At 41.2% G+C, this 16,597-nt stretch overlaps 1 protein-coding gene across 1 annotated transcript in view; it reads left to right on the top strand.

Moving 5' to 3' along the window:
- The window catches only part of susd2 (sushi domain containing 2), a 125,965-nt gene extending 110,299 nt beyond the window's left edge, over positions 1-15,666 (top strand). The window contains exon 14 of the mRNA XM_043715912.1: positions 15,446-15,666. Within this exon, the coding sequence (XP_043571847.1) occupies positions 15,446-15,473 (28 nt within the window). The 3' untranslated portion in view covers positions 15,474-15,666. The remainder of the gene's footprint in view (positions 1-15,445) is intronic.
- Positions 15,667-16,597: the final 931 nt, after the last annotated feature.

Below are 16,597 nucleotides of genomic sequence, written 5' to 3'. Positions count from 1 at the left end.
ACTTCAATGCTGACAGTTTCTTATAACTGTCGAGAAAGGAATCATTTAAAAAGGCAGTAAAAGCAGGTCAGAATTGCCTAATTAAATTGGTCAGCAGTTAGCTACAGTCCATGGATTTGTACACTTTCTACCTTGAGTACTTTACCACAAGGTCTGATCTATCATGTGTAGGCACAAAGAATGGGGAAGTCTAGATATTACCAGTGTTGGTACATGACAAGTACAGTGATGTCTCCCTTTACAGATATTCCAATGAACTTTACTAGTAATCTATTTTCTACTTACAATTGTGGCATTTCCATTGGCTGTACCAGTCTAACTCTCCTTCCTGCTCGGCGTATAAAATGGGTTTTGGTGATTTGTGTTTTGAGTATTACTGTCTCATTATGTTTTCCATGTGCTTAATGTGCCCTTAACTTCCAGGTGGTGTGACCTCCCTAATATTGTGTCCTTGTTTGCTAGAAAATAATGGACTTGAAGTCTTGAGTCAGCTGCTTACTGTTGTTCGAATTTTATCATCCCTCTGGTACAGGATAGAGTCATAGAATCTTGGAATCATAGTGTCATAGAGATGTACATCAAAGAAACAGAACCTTTGGTCCAACTCGTCCATGGTGACCAGATATCTTAAATTAATCTAGTCCCATTTGCAGCAATTTGGCCCATATCCTTCCAAACTCTTCCTATTCATGTAGCTATTCAGATGCCTTTTTAAGTGTACCGGCCTCCATCACTTCCTCTGGCAGCTCATTATATACACACACCACCCTCTGCGTGAAAATGTTGTCTCTTAGGTCCCTTTTATACTTCTCCCCTCTCAACTTAATCCAATGCTCTCTAGTTTTGGATTCCCCCAACTTGGGAAAAGACCTTGTCTATTTACCTTATCCATGCCCCTCATGATTTTATAAACGTCTAAAAGATCACCTCTCAGCCTCCGACACTGCAGGCAAAAGAGCCCCAGCCTACTCAGCCTCTCCCAGAGCTCAAACCCTCAAACCCTGGCAATGTCCTTGTAAATCTTTTCTGAACCCTTTCAGGTTTCACAACATCCTTCCTATAGCAGAGAGAACAGAATGGCACCCATATTCTAAAAGTGGCCTAACCAATGTCCTATACAGCTGCAATATGACCTCCCAACTCCTACATTCAATACTCTGACCAATAAAGGAAAGCATACTAAACGCCTTCTTCACTATCCTATCTCCCTGTAACTCCACTTTCAAGGAATTATGAACCTGTACTTTGTTCAGCAAAACTACCCAGGACCATACCATTAAGTGTAGAGAAGTGAATTCTGCAGATGCTGGAGATCAGAGTCGAGAGTGTGGTGCTGGAAAAGTACAGCCGGTCAGGCAGCATCCGAGGAGCAGGAGAGTTGACGTTACGGGCATGAGTTCTTTGACAGGAATGTGATGAAGGGCTTATGCCCGAAACATTGATTTTCCTGCTCCTCGGATGATGCCTGACCTGCTGTGCTTTTCCAGCACCACACTCTCGACTCTTACCATTAAGTGCATAAGTCCTGCCCTGATTTGCCTTTCCAAAATGCATAGAAGGTGGCAACTTGGAATGGTGCCATAAATGGAGAGGGAAGGTCATGGTGGACTGCCCACCACCTTCCTGATGCCATAGAGCTTTATCAGTTCCAGGAAAGGTGAAGATGTCTTTCAAAGAAAAGCCTGACCACTCCCTGGGGCTGGGGTCAGGGACATTCTGTGGGCACTCTGTGGCCCATGGATGATCCTCACACCCCTCCATCCCCAATCCCAAGCCTGGGCCTGCCTGATTGCCTCAAGCAACTCCTAATAAAACTTGTCCTGTTTGTAGTCTAGCATTGGTTTCTGGCCGCTGCAATCCCTGTAGTGGCCATTTACATTGGTGGTGCTGCTGAGTCTAAAGGGATAGGCAACCATCCTAGCGTGACCTCCCCTCCTTTGAATGGTCTGGGGCGGCAATGAGTTTTTACCACACGTCCTGCCTATTCAGTTTAATTGATTGCTTTGGGGATGTGGTGGTGTGATTTTGGGACCCTATATGCCTTCTGGCAGATGGGTCTCCTGGCATTATGTTCCAGATTAGACTTCACTTGAACCTATTTTACAGAGGCACAAGAAGGACAGGCACCCATTGTAAAATTGAGCCTGTTGTTAAATGAGAATAAATTCAGTCCATCTGTGTGAGCTAGAGGTTGAAATAGTTGGATTGCCCAGACTGCAATGGGTCCCAGAGTGCAGACCCATTAGGGATTAGGCAAGTCCATTCACATACCACAGGCTGTAGATATTCCCTTCAACACCGCTGTTATGGAGATGGATTCTTGCTGTCAAGGATTTCTGCTGAAGAGATAGTTCCTGACCCTTGTGAGAAATCCACAAACAGAGGCTGAATGTTATCATGAGAGCTGTCTGTTCAGAAGGTCACCTTGAGATTTCAAGGCCTGTACTAAGCTGGCGAATCACTGCAATATGTGTCAGCTCAGGTGGGTCTGGTGTCTGTAGTTTGCTGTACTCTTTGTAACCAAATAATTCAGAGGTTGGAGGATCTGGCAGAGAGAAGTCCTCATCCTTAGATAATAAATGTGAAAAAGATCTGTCAGATTATGAAGAGGATTCAGAACAAACTGCCTCTGTACATTATGCCAACACAACCAAGACCAGGCTCACTTATGTGATTACAGAGGAAACCTGTACAGAAGATGGCTAACATCACAAGAAAGCTGTGAGCTAGACAACATAACCTAACTACGGGATCCCTCATAAAAATGACATATAAACGCATGAATTAGGAGTGGATATCAGCTTTTCAGATCATCAAGATCCTTCATTCAATGTGACTATGGCTGAACTGCTTATATTCTGAATTCCATATTCCCATCATGCTTCTTGAGTATTGTTGGAGTTGCCTCCATCCAGATAAGTGGGCAGTATTCCATCACACTCCTGACCTGTGCCTTGCTGATGGTGGACAGGCCTTGGGGAGTCAGGAGGTGAGTTACTTGCCCCAGTTTTCTGAGCCTCTGACCTGCTCTTGTAGCCACTATGTTAGTGCAATGGATCCAGTTGTGCTTCTAGTCAATGGTAACCCCCAGGATGTTAATAGTGGGGGATTCAGTGATGATAACACCATTGAAGTGGTTAGATTGTCTCTTATTAGTAATGGTTATAGCCTGGCATTTGCATGGCACGAATGTTACTTGTCGCTTGACAGCCCAAACTTGGATATTGTCCAGATCTTGTTGTATTTGAACATGGACTATTTCAGTATCTGAAGAGTCATGAATAGTTGTGAATCCATACACATAGAGGTAAACATGGGAATCCAGCAGTTGTTGTTAGTGATTTCATATTCCTATATAGTTTACGCTTTTGAAACCTTGCAGATGAAAATCAATTGGAATCACTAAACTGACATAACTTTTACTTTCTACACAAATGTTTTCACATTGCATCATGAAGTGTAAGTTGGGTTTCTAATGCCTTCTACATCTTAGTTACTTTTATACAACCTCCCTAGCCCTGAAAAATATAATTTTACGTATGGAATGCAAACCACTGACAAATTGGTTTAAAGTTTGTTTCTGATATTTCAACTTCTACCTAATCCTTTGCACGGTTCCCAAACTTTATTTTACTTTATTGTATTTTCTTGAAAATGTACTAATTTTTCTCAGTCACCATCCACTGAGCCAGATCAGCCAAGATACAACAAGAAAAGGAAAGCAGCTCAGAAGTTTCTCTGAACCATTCAATGTTCAAGTGTGATGTTCCACAGAAGGTATTTGGTATTCTTTCCTTTATTGGTCAGAGCATTTGAGTATAGGAGTTGGGAGGTCATGTTGCAGCTGTACAGGACATTAGTTAGGCCACTGTTGGAATATTGCCTGCAATTCTGGTTTCCATCCTATTGGAATGATGTTGTGAAACTTGAAAGGGTTCAGAAAAGATTTACAAGGATGTTGCCAGGGTTGGAGGATTTGAGCTATAGGGAGAGGCTGAATAGGCTAGGGGTGTTTTCCCTGGAGCGTTGGAGGCTGAGGGGTGACCTCATAGAAGTTTATAAAATCATGAGGGGCATGCATAGGGGAAATAGACAAAGTCTTTTCTCTGGAGCGGGGAAGTCCAGAACTAGAGGGCATAGGTTTAGGGTGAGAGGGGAAAGATTTAAAAGGGATCTTAGGGGCAACATTTCATGCAGAAGGTGGTGTACATATGGAATAAGCTGCCAGAGAAAGTGGTGGGAGCTGGTACAATTGCAACATTTAAAAGGCATCTGGATGGGTATTTGATAAGAAGAGTTTAGAGGGATATGCGTCAAGTGCTGGCAAATGAGACTAGAATAGGTTGAGATATCTGGTCGGCATAGATGAGTTGGACAGAGGGGGTTGTTTCCGTGCTGTACGTCTCATTGACTCAGTAAGAAATTTGTTTTGGTAGTGAATCTGGCCAAAGATGATTTCATCCCCTCTGAGCCACACGGATGTAGGATATCTCAGATTAGATGTTCACTAGTTACTGGATTACTAGTCATCCAATTCACGAGATTAATTATTGGTTAATATCCTGATTTCACCCAGGGTGGCAGCAGGGTTACTCAAGTGCCATGGTGACTCAGGGATTGGAAGAGAAGGTAATGCAGGGTTCCCATGAGTGCTTAATCCTTTGTGGAAATGCATGTACAGGAATATCGGGTGAGGGGCGCAATCCACAATAAAATGGCCCACGCCTCCATGTAGGCAAAAGTGAGGACTGCAGATGCTGGAAACCAGAGTTTAGATCAGAGTGGTGCTGGAAAAACACAGCAGGTCAGGCAGCATTGGAGGAGCAGGAAAATCGATGTTTCGGCCAAAAGCCCTTCATCAGGAATAGAAGCAGGGAGCTTCCAGTGTGGATAGGTCAGAGAGGAGGGTGGAGTGGATAAGTGGGAATGGAGATTGTCAGGTAGGACCGGTCATGAGGATGGTGCTGAGCCGGTAAGGTGAGGGGAGAGGAAATGAGGAAACTGGTGAAATCCACGCCTCCATGTAGCTTACTCGCATATAATGTGCTGCTGAGGAGTAGCCATTGTCTCTGGAATCTTACCCAACAACCGAGACATGCACTTCATGAAATGAGAGGAGGGAAGAAAGCAGAGATTAAAAAGCTAAGAAGTAAGGCACCCTCAGGGTAGAAAGATAAAAGAGTATATAAGGAAGATGCATAAGAAAAATTTGACTGTGCATCATGCATCACTGGATACAGCATGAACAACATGCATATTAAAACCAATCTGGACACAGTGTAAATGCATCACAATGTATTTATTTTTGTGTGAAGCACCAGTGCGTTATTTCTTCGTGACTGCTATATAATTAAACATTAATAACTTTATGATGATTTTCTTATTTACAAAACATAAAGTAAAGCATTCACATGTAACTATAATGGGTTTGTCCTTTATTATTTATAACAATCCCATTGCCCTGAGAGGTTTTAGATTAAATACCTGCTCTAAATAAAGGAAGACATCAGCAGGCATAAACACTTGAATGTTCCTGCTCTTTCTGATTGATGATTACTTCCCATGATAACCTTGATACTATTGATAACATAACGATCATTTCATTTTGTACAGGCTTTTAAAACATGAGCAGGCCATCACATTAATCCTTTTAACCGTACCGCTGTCTCCCAAGATATGCCCTGGTGGTTTAACATAGATTTCTCATGGTTAGTAAACAAAAAAAAGCTGTCTCAAGTGTGTTGGCAACAATAATTAGAATAGAATAGAAATTTATTGTCATGTATACTTTTGCATGAAGAATACAGAGAAAAGTTTCATAAGTTGCCCCACCACAGCACATACAAACATAATTAAAAAGAAGTAATAGGGCCTTTATAATAGAATAGGGACTATTGCAATTGGGAGCTCCTTGTATTTCTCCTCATTGTGTCAGCTGATATTCAAATGTCTCTCCAAGGAACCCTCTTGTGAGGAAAATTTCTTCCATTGTGTCATGGGTAACGTCATGAACGTCCTCATAAACTTCCTATATGGAACTCAGGAAAAATCTTCCTCTGACAAGGAAATGCAAGAATTATTTAAAAATAACACGTTGTATAGAGGTGAGAAAACAAGGAAATTGTGATGATTTAGACATGCTTTAAGAATGTTTAAAGACTATCATTTATTTCTCCTTACTTTTAATTGTGGCCTGAAATGGATTGATGTAAAAGCCAAGGATTTTTGATGGATGAAGACCATAGGCCATATGAAATAGGAACAGCAGTAGGCCATTCAGCCCCTCGAGCCTGCTCTGCCATTCCATGGCTGTACTTTCTGAAAGCAAGTTACATGGCACTTACTGTAAGTGCTTTTTGGTCCAAGAAATAGGGAAGGCCTACTTATAGATGAGCTAGAATCGGGGGATGCATACAAATGGAGATTTGGCTGGCAACAAGTAGCTGATTGGTCTGTGAAATGGTGACCAATTATCAATGACAAAGATCTTCTGCCAGCTATCAACTATATGATTGGCTCTCAGATATTGAGCAGCTCCAGAATGTGAATGGTTGGGTCAGAAGCCAGTGGACCTCTGGAAGAAAAGGATCTGCTTTTCCTCTGAAATAAAAAAAATCACAAGTTTGAAGGCTGATTGCTAGCTAATTTTCCCTCATCAGTCGCTGTAAGCTATGACTCTTAATTAATAAATCAGAGACTCTTATAAGCGCGTACCAGCCAACTAGTGCCTTCTGAAAACAAGTAAAAATACTTGGAGAAGGAAGATTGAGAAGCAGTGTTCTGATTAGCAACAGGATCATCTCAGCAAACACTGTAAATAAAGACTATTGAATTTTCTTCCCAATCTTCACCTCCACCCAAAACACCCAGCATTTCTTTTGTGTCTGTGTGTGTGTAAAGGGGAGCTCATAAGTGGGGTTTAACTTTAACTAATGGACTTATATGTCAATGGTTCATAATTGTTTATCTGTGATTTAATCTATTTATTTGTCACAAATAGTAATTCTTGTTAAGTAGAAAGACCTGGTGTGCTTTTTGTCAACTTATGTCCAAACGACAGATGAATTGGGGGAATTTCTGTGTGCTTTTTGTAATCTTTAACTTCTGTGGTGACTTCATGAATAGTGGGGCTTGATTTTCTATCAGAGTGAGGTGTAACAATACGGACCAAATGGAATACTTTTCATGATCCTGCTTTGAACAAGCTGTCAAAGGAGATTAAGGAAATACTGGAAGGACAATTTCAACAGTGATCTATCACAGAAAGGGACTCAGATGACTGAAGTGTCCAGGGAACTTCACCAATAGCAATGGGTTGACATTATTCAGTTCTGTCACTGCTCTGAAACTGATAAACTAGAATTTAAGATTTCTGGCAGTAAAAATAGAATCCATAGTAACTAAGGAAGAACAAGAGCAGTGAGAAGAAAAGAAATGTATTTATATATCACCTTTCACAACTGCAGGATGCGTCAAAGCGTTTTATAAAAACAATCTTCTCGTAGTATCTATTGTATTGTAGCAAACAGCGATATGATTATGACCAGTTAATCTGTTTTCATAAAGTTGATTGAGGCATTAAACATCAACTAGGGTAGCTGGATGAAATACCTAGCTTTTCTTTCAGCGGTACAAATGGGAGTTTTAGCATTCTCCTGAGAGAGTGGAGGGTGCTTCAGTATACAGGATAGATCACCACATTTCTTAGCATTGTACTGGGGTTGGACTGGATTTTACATTCAAACTTCTACAGATGGACTTGAACTCACAAGCTTATGAGCACGGTCATCAACCACAAGAGGAAAAGAGGAGAACAAGCAGGAGAGGGAAAAGAAGGTGGTGTACAGCAAGGAGCTATGATGTGGAGGTGCTGGTGTTGGACTGGGGTGAACAAAGTTTAAAATCACACAACACCAGGTTTGACTAGCTACCTGATTGTACTTCCAAGTAAACCTGTTGGACTATAACTTGGTCATTGAGCCATAGAGATGTACAGCACGGAAACAGATTCTTTGGTTCAATCTATCCATGCCGACCAGATATCCCAACCCAATCTAGTCCCACCTGCCAGCACCCGGCCCATAGCCCTCCAAACCTTTCCTATTCATTTCCCCTTCCAGATGCCTTTTAAATCTTGCAATTGTACCAGCCTCCACCACTTCCTCTGGCAGCTCATTCCATACACGTACCACCCTCTGTGTGACAAAGTTGCCCCTTAGGTCTCTTTTATATCTTTCCCCTCTCACCCTAAATCTCTGCCCTCTCGTTCTGGACTCCCCCACCCCAGTGAAAAGACTTTCTCTATTTGTTGTGGTTCTGCTCGCCGAGCTGGGAATTTGTCTTGCAGACGTTTCGTCCCCTGTCTAGGTGACATCCTCAGTGCTTGGGAGCCTCCTGTGAAGCGCTTCTGTGATGTTTCCTCCGGCATTTATTTATCCTATCCATGCCCCTCTTGTTGTTATAAACCTCTGTAAGGTCACCCCTCAGCCTCCAACCGCTCCAGGGAAAACAGTCCCAGCATATTCAGCCTCTCCCTTTCGCTCAAATCTCCAACCCTGGCAATATCCTTGTAAATGTTTTCTGAATCCTTTCAAATTTCACAACATCTTTCTGATAGGAAGGTTCTAGAATTGCACACAATATTCCAAACGTTGTGTGATTTTAAACTTAGAGAAAGGAGGGGGCGAGGTAATGATTTTGGAAAAGGACTTGGGAATGAGATTGGGAACAGTCACTGTGGAACGAAAAATTGAGTCTACAGAGGCTGTATTATAATTTCAATGGAGTCAAACCTGAAACTACTTGGTTGCTGCAAGCCATTTACTGGCAGACAGAAGAGATCAAGATATCACAATGTCTGGGCATTAATGTACAATCACAAAATATGTTCCACAAATTATATTCACAAATCTATCACTTGCAAGGTAACTGGACTGAACAGATGAGCCTTGTCTGGTTCTTTAGTTAATTAGGTTCCTAGGCTTCAATCCCTACAGTGAAGCCTAAAGTGTCTCCGCTTTGTCATCTACTCTGTGCTTAGCTGTTAAATTCCCTCTTTTATGTCCCAAAATACAGATGATTTGTCTCAATAAAACAAATCATTTATGTCCACTCCAGCTCAGTCTCTTGGTTTCTAGAACACCAAGCAGATTTGAACATCTTGCGCTCAGAGTTATTTGGTCATTGCCAGTTTTTACTGAACATTTGTAGAGACATCTGCTCAGCAAAACAATTATTTATAAATTAATCTACGATAATTTCATTCAGCACAGCTCATATTACACCAAGCAGCATCAATCAAGTGTTTAGTTTACATTTGACATATCCTCTTACAGCTCGCGTGATAATTCACAAACCACAATTCATTCTTAGACATATAAATACTCATTATAAAAAATATAGAGAAGGGAGAAAGTTAGTTTACTTCCTCGACAGTGTGAAAGTGGATTCGGTGTTGGAGGCCATGACATCAGTACTTTTTGATTTGGGGGCAGATTACTGTGTCAATCAACACCTGCATTTATGCTGTTCTTAGGGGCTGAAGGATTTCAAAATAGTGGAAGCCCAGCAATATGCTAGCTTAGGTAATACATTCTCAGAATCTTCTTGTGAGACAGAGTTCATGAACCTGTTTAATGATGGCCCTTAGAACTCTTTGACTGAACTGATGTTATATCACTGGAGTGTAAGAGGTTGAGAGGCAACCTTATAGAGGATAATAAATTCAAGATGGGTGTAGATAGGGTTAATGGTCAGTATCTTTTCCCGAGGGCTGGGGATTTCAATATAGGAGTCATATTTTTAAATTGAAAGGAGAGAGATTTAAAAGAGACACGAGGGGCAAATTTCTTGACACAGAGGCTGGTTCGGGCATGGAATGAACGTCCTGAGGAAGTGGTGGATGTGGGTACAGTTACACCATTTAAAAGCCACTTAGATAAGTACATGAACAGGAACAGCTTAGAGGGATATGTGCCAGGAGCAGGCAGGTGGCACTAGTTTAGTTTGGGATTATGTTTGGTAAGAACTGGTTGGACCGAAGGGTCTGTTTCAATGCAGTATGACTCGATAAGAGCAGGACAGTTCCTCAGTGTCTTTGCCAATATTTAGCCATCAATTAACATTGCTAAAAAAAGGCTCATCTTGTCATGATTACTCTTCTGGGATTTGTTGTGTACAAATACAGCTGTATGATTCTATGACTCTATGCCAATGGTTAACCATTGTTTATAATATATGCTTCATCAAAGTTAATTTCATTCATTATAGCTTCCTTGAAATTTCATCCTTTAAATTCAACAGGATTTTGGAAAACTACCCAGTGGAGTTTGGCTTGAAATGTATCTTGCTACATAACACTGTTGCATAACAAGTTCTTTAGCTTTTTAGCTTAATGGTATGTGACTGAAGCTGGAGGAGTGTAACCATCACCCTAGTCCCACTGCATCATGGGTCACATCATAAAATAAAAATACCATTTCTAATTACTACGATGACCAATAAAATACTTGGAAGTACCAGCTTTCAAATAATATGATCTCCACATTAGGTTTTGTAAATAATACAATTATTGGTTTAAAATCAAAACAACATTTATTCAATGAGGATTCAACAATTTGTTATATACAGTCAGCGATGTAAAAGTATAAATGCTTCTCTGTCTAAACACAACAACACACTCTTCAGGAAAAGACAATTAAACAGAATTTCTCAGCAGAGTTGGTTATTCTTGAAGGCAAAAGGAAAAAGTACAGAACTTTCCAGAATTAGTTGCTCTGATGTCCTGGCAGGCGTATCACAAATCTACAGTAATCCTCGAAGTCTTCCAGGCAAATCTTGCTCAGTAGATACAGCCTTGTGCCCCTTTTCTCACTCATTCTTCAATAGGATGATTTCATCCTGAATTCAAGCAGCTGGGCTGCTTGTTCTTTTCTTTATTCTTGCACAGAATGTGGGCACTGCTGTCAAGGCTGGCATTTGTAGCATGTCTATAATTACCCTTGAGCTGGGTGGCTTGCTGGGTCATTTCAGAGGGCAGTTAACAGTCAGCCGCATTGCTGTGGGTTTAAGGTCACATGTGGCCCAACACCAGGCAAGGAGGCAGATTTCCTTCCCAAAACAGGATGAGTGAACCAGATAGGTTTTTACAACAAGGTCATTATTAGGCTAACTTCTAATTCCAGATTTTATTGAAATCAAACTTCATCATCTGGCCTGATATGATTCAAACCCCTTTCCCTCAGATAATGAGGCTGGATATTGGCATTACTTAGTCTGGCAACATTGCCACGACACCACCAGCTCCTGAAGCAAGCTCTGAGTGAGGTTTACACCAACCCAGCTTGTCCTTAAGATGTTTTCTTTGAATTAACCTCTAGGTGGTGCAAGCAACATGGATGTTCAAAGAGATTCCCTATGCCACTCTCCAATGACAGGAAGCAGCAGCCAGTCCCAGAAAAGCCACTGCAGCGTGCCTGTTGTCATTCCATGTTAGTGATGGCGGTCTGGTTTTGAGGCCTTAGTGGGGGCAGCTGTGGCAGTGCAGTAGCATCCCAGTTGCAGCCTGGAACCTGAGGAAGTGGTGAGGGAGAGCAGCTGTAGCACCTGCCCCTGGGGAATGGCCCTTCTGGTTCCAGGAGGTGTGCCTTCCTGCAGAGCGTGGCAGAGGAGGAGGGGTGAGTGATGGTCGGGTCAGCACAGTGAAGGGGCCTGACTCTGCAGCCACCAGCAGAGAGGGGCACTCAGCCTGCTTCCTGACACAGTTAGTTGACGTCACACACTGCATCTGCATAGGCTGCCATTAATAATAATAATCAGTCTATAGTGTCTTCATAACACTACCATAAAAGCCTATTACAGCACCAACTACAAATTTAGCAGATACAACACGCACATGTGAATGTTTTCTCAATGTACTTTTCCATTTAGATTGGGTGACAAATGAGTTTTGAATGTATTTTGGAATAGTGACACTCTGAGTGGTTTTAAAATATAACTCATTGATCTGGGACATTTAAGGTTTCTAAATACATGACAAAATAATAATTGGAAATTTGTCCATCTTTGAGGAGGCTTTCCTCGGTCTGCTCCACTCTCCGGGTAGAATATAAGAGGATGGTTGCCTGATAGTTCTCTCAGTTCTGCTCCTTTTCTGCTTTCACAACAATGCTTACTATTTCTCTAAACTGCCCGTTCATCTTCAGTTGAACCTCCAATATCTTCCTCTTCCCCCCATCCTCAATGCATCAAAACCTAGATTCCTTGCGCTATCTCTTACTTTAAATCACATTATCCCAGGATCACCAAACAGTTGCCCTCTGATAAGCCAAAGACTCTTAAAACTCCCCCTGCACATTATGACGACTTCCTTTTCATATCATTTTTGCCCTGAGTGTTGCCCACAAGGTCAACCTTGCCCATGGAAATATTATGTCTCAATGAAGAAGATATGGCCAGGTACTATAACTCTGAAAGCAATTAAAAGTGCAGTGGCCCTCACTGTAATGTCCATACCAAGGTACCTGGACAGATCGAAATCAATGAGTTCGCTCACCTCAGTTGAGATAATGTGAGGTCTACCACCACTAACTGCCTTTAATGTCTTTTGGTTCAGGAATGACAAATGATCTTGTGAACAAGTTACCCATTTTCTCTTTCCCTTTGGAAATCTATTTGAGGTAACAATTGAGCCACTCAGCTACTGACACAAAGGAACATTGTCTATACACACCATGGCCAGTTCAGTGTCCATATTTGCACACGTTCAGAAAGTGTGGGTTCACTGCCAGTAATTTTCAAACTGTTAGTTTCAATGGATGGAAACTGGCAGGTGTTAGGCAAAAGGTTTCCTGACTGTGGTTGCCATGTAAACCTTCCAGCAGTTCAGACTCACAAATAAGGATTTTATAAAAATTCATTCACAGGATGAGGGTGTCAATGACCAGGCCAGCATTTATTACCCATCCCTAATTGCCCAGAGGGCAGTTAAGAGTCAACCACATTGTTGTGGGTCTGGAGCCACATGTAGGCCCAGAACAGGTAAGGATAGCAGATTTCCTTCCCTAAAGGACATTAGTGAACCAGATGGGCTTTTCCAACAATCAACAATGGCTTCATGGTCATCATTAGATTCCTAATTCCAGATTTTTTCTATTCAATTCAAATTCCACTGTGGCGGGATTTGAACCTGTGTCCTTAGAATCTCAGCTGGATCATTCCTGATGAAGGACTCCTGCCTGAAACGTCAATTTTCCTGCTCCTCGGATGCTGCCTGACCTGCTGTGCTTCTCCAGCACTACTCTAATCTTGTCTCTGGATTAATAGTCCAGTGATAATATCACTGGGATATTGCCTCCCCTTACTTGGAGTTGAAGACTACTGGAGTCTCCAGTACCAAACTATACCCCAGCAATAATCATGAAGCTCAACATCATTCCCGGACAAAACCACCCATTTCATTAGCACTCCATTCATCACCTTCAACCTTTACGACTGATGCACAATAACAGCAGTGTGTACCGACCATAAGATACTCTACAGCAACATACCAAGTCTCCTTCAATGCCATTTTCCAAACCTGTGACGTATAACATCACCACCAAAAGCAGCAGAGATGGGAAATAGCAGCCCCTACAGGATCCTCTCCAAATCCCAGACCAATTAAAAGCAAAATGCTGGAAAGCTGTAATAAAATCAGAAAGTGCGGTAGAAGCTCAACAGGTCTATAAGCATCTGTGGATCGAGGAAGAGAGCTAGTATTTCCGATATGAGTTAATGAGTTTGATGTGACAGTTCTTCAGAACGTGCAAACCTGCTGAGGTTCTTTAACACTATGTGTTTAGGTCACACAGAATACTGACTTGGAACTGTATTGCTGTTCCTTCACTGTCACTGGGTCAAAATCCTGGACCTCTCTTTCTGATAGTATCACGGATGTACATACACCTAATGACTGCAGCAGTTCATCATCCTTTCAAAGCCAATAAGGACAGTAATCCCTATTGCCAGTGATGTTCTAATTAGACATATGAACAAAAAAATATTCTGAACAGAGCAGGGAAAGAAATGAAAAATAACTTTCTTGTTTCCTTAGATTAGTAGATAAAGTCATAGAGAGGTACAGCACAGAAACAGACCCTTCTGTCCAACTCGTCCATGATGACCAGATATCCTAAATTAATCTCATTCCATTTGCCAGCATTTGGCCCCACATCCCTTCTTTTCATGTGCCCATCCAGATGCTTTTAAATGTTGTAATTGTACCAGCCTCCAACACTTTCTCTGGCAGGTCATTCCATACATACACCACCCTCTGAGTGAAGATGTTGCCCCTTAGGTCCCTTTTAAATTTTTTCCCCTCTCACTTTAAACCTATGCCCTCTAGTTTTGGATTCCCTTACCCTGGGGAAAATTCCTTGACTGTTCACCCTATCCATGCCCCTCATGATTTATAAACCTCTATAAAATCATCCCTTCGCCTCCAATGCTCCAGAGACAACAGCCCCAACCTATTCAGCCTCTCCCTATAGCTCAAATACTGCAACCCTGACAACATCCTTGTAAATCTTTTCTGAACCCTTTCAAGTTTCACAACATCCTTCCTATAATAAGGAACTGGAATTGCACACAATATTCCAAAAGTGGCCTAACCAATGTCCTGTACAGCTGCCACATGACCTCACATCTCCTATACTCAGTGCTCTGACCAAAAAAGGAAAGCATACCAAATGCCTCTTTCACTATCTTATGTACCTGCATATCAACTTTCAAGGAGCTTTTGAGTGAACTTGCACTCCAAGGTCTCATTGCTAGGCAACACTCCCCAGGACCTTACCATACTGAAGGAACATTAAGGAAACAGCACCTGTCCAGAGCAATACTCCTTCGTAATAGTCTTTGGAAACAGTCCTTACTACTGACACAGAGTAACTGTCCATACATCTGTACAGAATGTATAGTTATCGTCATAGTTGTGGTCCACAGTAACGATCATAGTAGTGATTTTAGTATGACTCCATTTGTGAATGCAGACTCATATATCTCCCCATATAGCTCAGTACATAATTATTATATATAGATGCATTGTATCGGTCCATAATGTATTCAGCATTGTACTGGATGATAATATCCAGTGGATTGGTGTCCTTATAGTTTCAGTCCATATTATGCAGTACTTAGTGCTGTTCTATAGTGCGAGCACATATACAATGTGTAGCAATAGTCCATTACATTAATCATTCAGAGACTTTACATGGTCTTGCTTCATATCTGATTTGTGTCATTCACGACATGCAAATGTAGAAAATATTTGCACTAATCGTTTGCAGTCTTATTATAAAGGTATATGACTTGACCATTGATGTCCCTTCATGTTCTTATTTTCACTTAAGTTACAAATGGAATAATTCAGAGTTTCTAAAACTTAACTATTTTTCTTTCATCTCAGGTTGATGGAATCACTTTGGAAGGCATAATGGAAAAACTGCCAACAAGTTATTGATTTCCGTTCTTAAATTATTAATTTGAAATAAGAGCAAATATATGAAGTTTTTAAAGGATGTTATGTTGGAGAGTGGTGCAGTTGTTGTCATTCATATATTCAATGATGTGAATTGGATGTTGTGCAAACAGGGAGATGTACAGTAAAATTGAAAAATATAATTTTGATAAGCAGATCATTGAATCGTTGCACTAATGCACAGAGAATGGTAATCTATTTCTAAGGAAATAAAAAAAAATAAATCGTTTAAAGTATTGAAACTAAATATTGCCTCTGAAATTGCATGTCCATCTCAAAATAGAGAAACTCCGCATTGAAATGGCAGAAATTTCCACAAAGGTTCTCCTGTTTGCCAAAGAAATCCCAGGAAAACCTGTGCATCTATCATTTCTAACTATTTCCAAAATTTTAGCAGTTCTTCTGACAAAGCTATGGGAGGATGATTGGGAAAAGCTCGATGGAAATTGAACTCTGTTCAGCTTTTGCACAGAGATATCTCTGCAATGGAGTTTCAAAACTCGTCAAAAAAAAAATCTAATAGTCTGATGTAGAGATGCTACATGGTGCATTCGCACTGCTTTGAAGGAAAGGTCTGCTCTATTTAATATTAATAATGCAAATGGATGAATGAATTTTAAGAAGATAAACACAGTATTACAGGCTGTGCCTGAACTGGAGTCTGGCATACTAAGATAGTCAGGACTACACAGACTAACATGTTCAAAGTCTGAATCGGGGATGACGTATGTGGTTGTCACTTGCTGACACTGTTCATTTTCTACAGATGCAAGCCCTGCTGATGCTAATGGGACTAAAAGATTGTGGAGACACATTCTATGGTCCTGAATTTTCTCCCCCATTATTGTACCATTTGCTGTCATAGAGAACTCCATGCAAGTTTTCTGGGTGAATGAATTTCCACATGGTTTAGGTGCTGAACAAATTGCATTCTAAAACAACTGGGACTGACTTAGGTCCCAGGATACTCTTCAATGCAGAAGTGGCACAGTGCCTGAAGGCTTCAACCTTTAATAGGGCACTTGAGGACTGCAGGTTTTACTCTTGACCCCTTTCCCCTGATGAAAGGCTTTTGCCCGA

Source organism: Chiloscyllium plagiosum, chromosome 25, assembly GCF_004010195.1.
Source record: "Chiloscyllium plagiosum isolate BGI_BamShark_2017 chromosome 25, ASM401019v2, whole genome shotgun sequence".
In the NCBI taxonomy this organism is placed as follows: domain Eukaryota; kingdom Metazoa; phylum Chordata; class Chondrichthyes; order Orectolobiformes; family Hemiscylliidae; genus Chiloscyllium; species Chiloscyllium plagiosum.
The sequence above is the reverse complement of the archived record's forward strand: the minus strand, read 5'-3'. Positions and strand labels throughout refer to the sequence as shown.